This window comes from Gossypium raimondii, chromosome 10, assembly GCF_025698545.1.
Source record: "Gossypium raimondii isolate GPD5lz chromosome 10, ASM2569854v1, whole genome shotgun sequence".
NCBI classification, from domain to species: Eukaryota; Viridiplantae; Streptophyta; class Magnoliopsida; order Malvales; family Malvaceae; genus Gossypium; species Gossypium raimondii.
In genome coordinates this window covers 37336192-37346397 of record NC_068574.1, presented here as the reverse complement: position 1 = coordinate 37346397, position 10206 = coordinate 37336192, and the positions used below count along the sequence as shown (strand labels likewise).

The 10206-nt window shown below is 34.5% G+C and overlaps 1 protein-coding gene across 1 annotated transcript; it reads right to left on the bottom strand.

Annotated features, from left to right (window-relative positions):
• Positions 1-944: 944 nt before the first annotated feature.
• LOC105778446 (CRM-domain containing factor CFM3A, chloroplastic/mitochondrial) lies at positions 945-7944 on the bottom strand. The gene is given in 12 exon segments (XM_012602158.2): positions 945-1370; positions 1481-1573; positions 1671-1730; positions 1846-2138; positions 2229-2385; positions 2521-2871; positions 3502-3579; positions 3581-3633; positions 3712-4201; positions 4551-4787; positions 7299-7665; positions 7667-7944. Coding segments are annotated over 12 exon segments (2577 nt in total). The 5' UTR covers positions 7930-7944; the 3' UTR covers positions 945-1235.
• Positions 7945-10206: the final 2262 nt, after the last annotated feature.

The following is a 10206-nucleotide window of genomic DNA, read 5'->3' as shown; positions in this document are numbered from 1 at the left end:
TTTTAGATGTTGGAATCCTTTTAGCTATTGGAAAAGTTACTGTTCATAGGAGAACGCGCCTTGTAGGACGCGTTTTTATTCTCTCTCCTAAAAATGTGTCCTATAGGCGTGTCTTTTTAATACCCTAGATCTGGCAGATCCAAAATTTCAGCGTATAGCAGTAAATAGTTTGTTTGGTACACTGTTATCCACCTAAAAATTGGTTTTGCGGATACATGTAGGCATGTAGTAACTGCCACAAGAGTAAGTAAGAATTCGATGTTCTAATGTTTTACCATGTATTAAAGAGACGTTCGTGTTAAGAACTTAATTAATATGTTGGATCAGCCGATTGAGTCTTAACTCGATCAACATGGGTATTGTTTTTAATGTAGGAGAACATGAGTCTGACTGTGCTGAAGCATATTATTTTCATATTTATGGGTTTGGGAGGGGTTATGGATAATTTTAGATATTGTGCAAAAAAAAAAACAAATATGATCAAAACTTATAATAAGATTATCAAAAAAAAATTAATATGTTAAGATCATACCTTTGCACTAAACACATAAATTTAAATGAGTCAAACATTTAAAATAACATTAATATGTTTAACTAATTGGCCGTAATAACGTAACGATACACACTGCTCCTAAAAATCCATTTAAACTTTTTTGCATAATTTTTCACATTGCAAATATTTTCTCCGTCATTATAACTTAACTTTTGAACCTTATTTAAGGTTAAGATTTTAAATTATTGTCTCCTGTAACTTCTACTTATGTAATATATTCAGAATTTTTAAATACAGTAAAAAATTAGTATATACATTCGTAATCTTCATGTCATTTTCGTATAATACCGTATTATATTTTCTGGTGTTGCATAATGCATCACGTCTAATGTTAGACCAAGTCTAAAAACTATCAACAGAATGAATAGAAAAAACAAGTTCATCTCATACCCGCACCAGTCCCGAAACCTTAATAGTTGTGGTTATCAATCAACAATATACTACTAGTTTGGAGCCTTGACATATTGATGAAAGCTTTATCAGCTATATAAATACTTAGTTCTAATTAACAATGGCTGTGGGAGATAACTTTCCTAATCTTAAATATTCTTTCTATATGATATGCAGAAAGATTCGTACATATTATTGCCTTGGAATTCCAGTATTCTTGATTGTTGCTCTTTGACTACTTCCGACTAGTTTTAACCTGTCACCTGTTTTCTCTGCTTCACCGGTTTGTCTCTTAGGGAACAGCGGATTCCATTCATGACTCCAGGTGTTGGTTATGGAAAGGGAAATTTGTTTCTAAATGAAAATCATTTTCTTCTCCATCATTTTCACCGTCATATGTTCCAAGATATGCCTCATCTCCTTCCTCCTATAGACCACAGAATATCTTTTTTGTAAGAAAAACAATCATTAGATCGACTATCTTACATCGATATACAGTAGCAGAACAAGGCAGAGAGAGGAAAAATAATTAAAGACCTCGGTGTCATCATCATCATCACTAGGATATGAAGAATCTAATCTGTCGTAGAATTTCTCATCTCCTCGGGCATCCATACCGTGCATTTGTTCCTATCAAAGCGCATGCAAGGTTAATGCATATATATTCATGGCCACACTACTGAACCAAAGAAGAGAAAAAGCTAATATGCTACAGAAGAAAACATACTATTTCAGATCTTATTTTCTCCACTTTAGCCTGCAGAGCTGAAATATGCTTTACAAGAGCCTGTTGATAGAAAAAGTACAAAAATGAGTCCCTTTACAGGTGTCTGCAAATTTAGAAGGTAAACTAAGGAGTTTAGGTTAAAGGTGGAATATCAAAAGCGTAAGGAACATGCTACCTCGCTTCTTTGAAGCTCAATTGAACGTGCCAAAGCCCTCCTCTTCGTTAAAAGATTCTTTGGCCTTATTGTAGAAGGTCGCTCATAATCCTTTCCTTGGTAAACAATTATGGCATATCCTTTGGAGATTTTATCAAGTGAAACCAAAACTCCACCACTTTCAGCTTCGAGTGCTATCGCAACCTTTTTTACCTGATCAAACTTTTTAGCCTTCATGATGATCTTAACCAATTCCCTGTATTTCCAGTGCAAGTGCATGTTCTCTATAGTACCATCGAAAACTCCATGTCTACCTGAAGCAAGAAATTCAATTCACATAAGAATCTTAAATTCTAAACAGGAAGACTATGAATCAGTGATAAATATAGCTGAATGAGAGATACCAAGAAGTAAGAAAGTTTTCATCCTTAACCTGAGCTTGCGAAACATAAACCTTTCCTCATCAGTTATACTTTCCAGATTTGCCTGTCGGTCAGCTGGTTTTAAATAGTCCTCAACCTTAGACAAAGCTCGTTCAGCTTTCAATAGCTTTCGCTCAGCCTAAAAGGCAAATATTCTTCATTCAAACCTATTTACCATTTAAATATAAAATTTACAAGTAATGGTAGTACTCAAGAGTATAAATCTAAGAAAAAATGTACCAAAACATAGTTACTGAACATTCAAGGAACTTACAAAAGCCAGGTTCTTTTCAGGTTTCCTGACTAGGTTCGCATGCCTCAAGATTTCTGCTTCCTTCAACACTTTTTCCTTATGATGATCATCCAACCTCTTTCCCCATCTAGCATCTACATCCAAAGTTTCTCCAAGAGTACCTGAAGCTCCTGATTGCTAAGCTACTTCAGTGCTTTGTGCAAACAAAGCTGACGCTCTTAACCGTGCCTGCTCCTCCACATCTTGCAGGGACTTGGCAAATCTTTCCCTTTCCAATAATGCTTCAGCAACATCTGCAGACAAAAAGTTCTTTCCCCTGGAGAAGACCAAGAAGTCTTTGTTTTTAGAGAGAAGAATGCCCCTTGTCAATTTCTGAAGCCAATCAAAAGAAGTGCATTATCAACTGTTCAATCTGGTATTATCAGAATCCAAATAGTTGAACAAAACATATTTATGAAAACGGATATAAATGCCAGTAAATGTCCATATCACCATGGATTAATACCAGGATTTGTTTTCTTCTTAAAATATTTAAACAAATACTGTATTACTTATTCAGCCTTAGGCAAGTGTATCACTTATATATTCTTATATCAAATAATGATAGCCAAAACAGAGAAATTAGGAAGTTCGATAAAGTTGTAAAGTACAAATTGAATTGTCATGCTTATTTCATATTTAAAACTGATTTTATTCCTCATGGCTCCGATGGAAGGACTTCAAAAACCAGACTCCTAACAACAGAAGGCAAGTTCACAGGATAGCTAGACAAGGTCCCCTAACATATTCCCATTAGGCAGAATGGCTTCAACACATGCTGCGTGCTTGAAAAGAAAACAAAATAAACTCATGTATCATTATTTTGGGCATGATTAAGCACATAATTCAATAAATATACAAAAAGCAAAGATGATTTCCCTAAAAAGTTCAAAGCTCAGGGGACGTAGACAAACCACAAAGAAATAGGATAGGGAAATGCTTGAGCAAATGTAGTTTAATTACCTTGAGATCTTCAGCCATTCTCTCCCTAGTAGTCAGTTGCACTCCTCGTTTAAGTGCAATCTTAGCAATAGAACTTTTTTTCCCACAATTTAGTCATGGCCACCGCCAGACCTTGGAGTTGCCTACTTCTACCTGGAGATGTATACTTCATTAGACATTCAAAAGACCTATATTTAGATCACACGCAGTGACCCAATAAATGTAGCATACCTAGAGCAAAATGTGGAGGAAGAACTCTGGCAAGTCTCCTCAAAGACGTTGCTTCCTTTACCCCAAGACAAGATCTTACTCCATGAGGAAGTACTCTAAATGGAGGCTGATACCCAGGAACTATTCCAAGAAGCAAATCAGCATCAACTGGTAACGGGTCACATCCTGGCCAATCTGCATACCTGGGACCTAGGCCCTCTAACAGCTTGTCTACTTCATCCTCATACTTTATTTCTGGCAATGGCTCTGTATTTTTATGCTCCTCAGTAGCAGTTTCGAAGTTAGTTTGAGGTGGAGCCACATCTTTATGAGGCACCAAGTCGGATGGATCCTCAGTTTTATCAGACACTAGGGGTGATGAATATGTAGACATCTCATTTCTCTTATATATTTGTTTGTTCAGGTGCACTGAAGAAACCTCATAACTCACACCTCTATATAAAGAAATGGACGTCCCGGACCTCCAAATTACCAATCCTCCAATTTTTCTCTGTACAAATGAGAAGACAAAAAAGCCAAATTAGAAAACAATAGAAAACTAACTTCTTATATTAATTCAGAAAGATGAATGATAACATTCTTACATGCTATTGTCACCTAAAATTTCACTATTATTTATACTTTATTTTTACACAACAATCAACATGAGATCATATGTTTCCCCAACCAGAATAAGCATGGAGTAAACATAGCATTCAAAGATGTACATACATATTCTCAAAGAGGTCCATTAAGATTCAATTGTTGGTGAAGACTCAAAATATATACTTAATCTCATATTTCCTACAACTTTTAAAAAAAAGTACAACAGAAATAATGAAAGTGGATTAGAAGCAAACCTCCAGTATTTCATGCATCATTTTCATATTAAGAGCAGGTGACCCCTCAACCTTTAACCTCACAATCTCTATAGTCTTCCACTTCTCATGAATTGTATCAACCACTTCTTGAGTAACACCAGCACCCTTAATTCTCATTTTACTCTTTGTCCGAAATGTCAAGTTCCTTCACCTTCTAAGTTCAGACTCAGGCAGAGTTAATTCAGCCAATGAAGCCTTGTTATCTCCTCTTGCTGTCTGTCGAAACCATTTTTTTCTTTAAAAACAAAAAAATTAGTTGTCGATGAAAATTAGAGTCGCCACCAATCTTTTATTGAGGTGTGATTGGATCACCTAAAAACAACTTTGGTCTACGAGTTTTAGAAAAAAAATGGGTTCGGGAGTCAGTTACGTACGAGGAAGGATTAGCACCCTCGTAACGCCCAAAAATTGGTACCAAGTTGATTAATTAGTGTCTTAATGTCGAGAGTTGAAAAATACGATCCTTAGTTAAATTAAGTTATTCATGAAGACTCTCTTATTTCGGAGGAAAAAATGTCACACTCAATGCGTTAGGGCACGATATTTTATTTCTTCAAAAATGAATTTGTCCAAAAGACTTGTGTGATAAAATCTAAAAGAATATCCAATTGTTTAAGATTTATGATGAAATTGCAGCCCAATACATTAGGGCACAATTTCTCAAAATCCTAAACATTGAATATTTCCTTCATTAATTTTTAGGAAAAAATCTTTATCTCGAGAAATCAACGCGTCACATCCAATGCATTAGGACACAACATATTGAATTCCCGACAACAAGCTTTTTATTTTGTTTGATTAAAGAGCATTCTCGATAATTAGATTCAACGAAGAAAATTGGAACCGAATACGTTAGGGCTCAATCTTTTCGAAGATTCTAAATACGAGTATTGCCTTTATTTTCGAAGTTTTCTATTTTTTATGAATTCGAGTAAAAAATTGATATAATGTTTCATTAGATGTATGCATAAATGTCGCTTTTACAAATAACAATAATAAATACAACAATGGTATAAAAATAATATGAACAATAAATAAACGAAATTAATATAAATAAGAAAAATAATCGATGACATGCAAAATATCAAATAAATGAGTAAAATAAAAAAATATTCTTAAAAATATAAATGAAAACACAAATAAATAAACGAGTGAAAGAAATAAAAATAAAGAATATAAGGTGTGTATAATATATACATTGAAATTATGAAGAATAAAAAACATACATATGGATTTATATATACAAATATGGGTTATGAAATTAATAAAATATATAATGCATTTACGAAAATAAAGAAAAATATATAAATATATATATATAGATTATAAAATATGTATTAAAATATAAGTATATATATGTACATATATAAGTTATAAAATAAATATATAGATTATGAAAATAATGATTACATATATAAGTTATTAAAAAATAAATTATAATTATAATTATATTATTGAAATTAATTAATTCTCTAAAAAATAACAAAAAGAACTAATTTGAATTGGAAATAGAAATCTGGGGCAAATCCGTAAATAAATGGAGACTAAAGGACCATATTGAACACGCAGATAACGTAGAGGGTGTTAATCCTTCCTCGTACGTAACTGACTCCTCTAAAACGGCGCCGTTCAAACTAGACCAAATTGAAATAAAAAATGAAGTAACGGGGCAAATTTAAAAAATAAAATAAAACTCAATTGAAAGAACATTAAAAGGCGGAAGGGCTAAGAGCGCAATTTACCCCTCCGCATAAAAACACGCAGATCCTAGGTCAGGTCGGGTCGATTTCGGGTTGGCCTCCCCAAAATGACGCCATTTTGGGCGTCTGGGGCCTCTCCAAAACGGTAACATTTTGGTACCCTATATAATCCCCAAACTTTCCAAAAAAATCATTTTAAGCCACCATTTAAAAAAAAACAGAAAAAACTTTCAAAAAAAACTCTCCCCCTCTAGTTCGTCCGGCCAGGGGCCCGGGCATCAGCCGATCATCGACCACCGTGCCTGCTGCCGATCTCCGACGTTGGCGCCACCGTCTGCGGTGGCCGGAAAAGGGGAGATCCCCAACTCGGCCTTTTCGACCCCTCTAAACCCAAATTTGGGTTCAAAACTTTCAAAAGATTAGCAGAAATGCCTCAAAAGCCCAAGAAACCTTTCAATTTTCGGCCGTCTTTCCTCGGCTGTTCACGGTGATTCGGACTTGAATGAAGGTCGTTTCTACTCTCTTTTCCTATTTATTTTATTTTATATACAAATAATGACAAAATAATAATAATAATAGTGTAATAAACTAAAGCGAAGCGAAAATAAAAAAATAAACCTTTTGGTTCGATTGTTCGACTCTCTGTTCCTTTTGTACTGTGTAATACTCAGTTTTTTATTAATTTCTCAATGCCTTTTTACAATATTTCAATGGCATTTTATAGCCGTAATGAAAAAAATAACAAGAAAAGTGAATCTGTTCATATATGTTTGATTCGCAATCTTTGATTTTCTTGCCATATACTACCTTGTTTCCTTTCTTGTTGTGCAGGTACGAACGTGGCTCGTACGGGGCTTGACTACGGCGCGAGTGTTTGCCCTAGAAACCCTAGGAGTTTCTGAAACTATTTCGGGCCACTGGGGTTTGTTAATTTTGGACCTCTATTTTATTTCGGGTTTGAGCCATATAGGCCTGCTGTAGTTTGGGTCGTTGTACTATTTGACCCTGGTAAAATCGGGTATTACACTGTCCACTTCCCTTCTTCATGTTCTTCCTTCCTCTTTTCCCACAGAAACATTATTTCCCCATCACTTCCAAATTCAGTTTCCATCCCCAAAGGTGACTCATTTGAAAACCCACCTCTAGTATTTGGTAACATTCTTTCTTCCACATAAAATATATCTTCTATAGACCCTCTTTCAATCACATTCCTTGGTTGTTCTTCTTTCTGCTAATTTTCCTCTCCAATGTACCCAAATTTCTTCTATTTCTCCACTATTTTCTCCATTGTATTGCTGTTGCCGCTCCCATTGTTATCACTCTTTGAATAAGACAAGCTCCATAAATTTCCATCTTTCCTATAATAGAACACTGTTTTCGGCGGTTTAGGCCCATTTTTTGTGGGTTTTGTTCCAATTATCTAACCAATTACTTGAAAAGTTGGGAAAAGCTTTGGTTTTGCTTTCTGGGTTTCAGTGAATTTGTGAGTTTGAAGTTACTGTATGGTTATTAGCACAAAAATTTAGGGTTTTGAAAGGAAAATGAAAAGAACTGTACCTGAAAAAAGGGAGAGGGAGGCCATGGAACCTGGAGAGAGAGGTTTGAAATGAATCCAAGAAGGTTGTTTTCGTTGTTGTTGTTGGATGAAATAGAGCCATTGATTAGATGAAGAAACAAAAAGGGATTAGGTAATTTAACAAAGGGTATTTGGATTAAAATTTTGAAGAAGGCTAAGGATTTCAAAGTAGTTTCATGGGGTCTCTGACTGGAAGGCTTAACTGCTGAAACATGTTATGTTATATATTATCCATGGCTGGCGGGGAAGAAATATCTGAGGTCGTTTCGTAGTTTGGGTTTCTCTAACTAACCTCAAAATTTATAAATAAAATAAAATAAATCTCATTAACCGATATCATTATTTCCAACACTTTTATACTTGCTAATCAAACAGAATCTAAATCTTTTCGTTGAAACCGATTTAAAATTTCCTTTGGATGGATTCACTTGGATGAGGTTAAAAGGTGGCTATTTTAGTTATTCGATTGATATTGAAACAATGATATAAAATTATCTATAGAATTGTATTTTTATTTTTGAAATGAACCGGGATACACTTTATAATAAAATAAATCAAAGTATAAGCTAACCCATTGAAAATGGGCTACGAGAGTGAAGAAACAAGTAGAATTAAAAATAGGAACCAAAATAATAAACAAAACAAAATTGAAAAACAAAACAAATTAAAAGTCAGCCTAGACTTAGCTGGCACCTACTCTCCAAAAATAAACCCTAGAAGCTTGTGTCGATGCCAGATTCCTAAAAGGCAAATGTTCCCAAAAAACTAATCTTTTGCATTTCTTTGTCTTTCCTTCTACCCAAACGTTCCCCTTTCTACTATCAATCTGGTTCTCTTGGTCTGAGCAGCAAAGATCCTGCTCCGGTGTCGTTTTTCATTCCTAAGTCCAGGTAACTTTCTTTCCCTGTTCTTAGACATTTTGTTGCGAGGTTATGAGTGAAAATGTTTACGGATCTAGGCACATAAGCAAACTTTAGTTGTTGAAATGATGTCTTTGTCTGATATATATCGTCGATGATAGCCCAAACCTCCAATCTTTCTCTAACTCTCCTTTTGCTTTTGTTTATGATGGATTTCGCATCTCCTTCTATGACCACGTGCTGGAGACCCAATTGAATGTTTAACTGTGCTGCTAATAGATAGACAAGGCCTTCCGCCGCGAACGGAGAAGCTACATGAATTTTCTATTTTGTGACCAGAACCACCCCTTGGGTGTCACGAATGACTAGTCCCAAAGCAAATCTGTTCAAGTCTTGATGGAAAGCGACGTCAAATTTTACTTTGACTGACTAGGCGGTTAAAGGTACCCAGGCCTCCTCGCTCGTAGATCTTGTAACATCCCTCTGTTCTAGACCATTTATTTCATAAATATATATTTGGATCCAATTTGCAATCTGTTTACTCGTACAACAGACTCTTTCATGCTTTGTTTTGTTCCTATTTGTCCAAATCCTCCATACTCCACAGACGAATACCTTACATTGTTCTTCGGTGCACTGGGAAAAAACCCAATTGAATCATTCTACATCAAGCATTTCAGGTAACGACAGTACCGATTGTAAGTTTAAGTTATTCCATATAGCTTCTGAAACTTGACAATCTCTAAACACATGATGTAGGGTTTCGGGACTACTACTGTAATAGCCCGTTTTTTAATGTTGTCAGAAACAGTGGTTTCAGGGCCACAAATTTGACGAGTAAGTTCGTAAATATTATTATTTAATATTTACAAGTCAAATATAGTTTTAGAAAGGTTTTTGTTATGGTAATATATGTGATATGAATGATTAATTATGTTCAAATGGTAAGACCCTAAAGTCAAGTAGTTTTAGAAAATGAGCTATTGGGACCTCGTTTCTATAAACCAAGCCGTAAATATTTTTATAAATATTTAAAAAAAGGTTATTAAGGTGGTATTAAAGTTTTGTTAAGAAATTTTGATGTTTTGATAATTAATTAAGCAAAAAAACTAAATCGTAATAGTTGAAAAGGTCAATCGCTATTAGTTTAAAGGTGTTAATTGATTAAGGAATTATAATTGGATGGCCTTATTGAGTAAATTAGTCACCCTTGATATAGTGGGACGGTTGGATGCTTTAATTTCTTTTAATTATAATAATTTATATGTTGTTTTATTATTAAAATAAAGTTAAAGGTTAAAAATAAAGAAAACATAATGTTTTCTTCCCCATTTGCTTTTCATCACCGAATGTGCCATGCAAATAGAAAACATAATGTTTTCTTCCCCATTTGCTTTGGATGATGCATGTAAGTCCGTTTTGAACCCTTTCTCGTAAATTTTATGTTTTTGATATCGTTGCAACTAGGTTCAGCTAGCCTGTACCTTCGATTTTGAAAT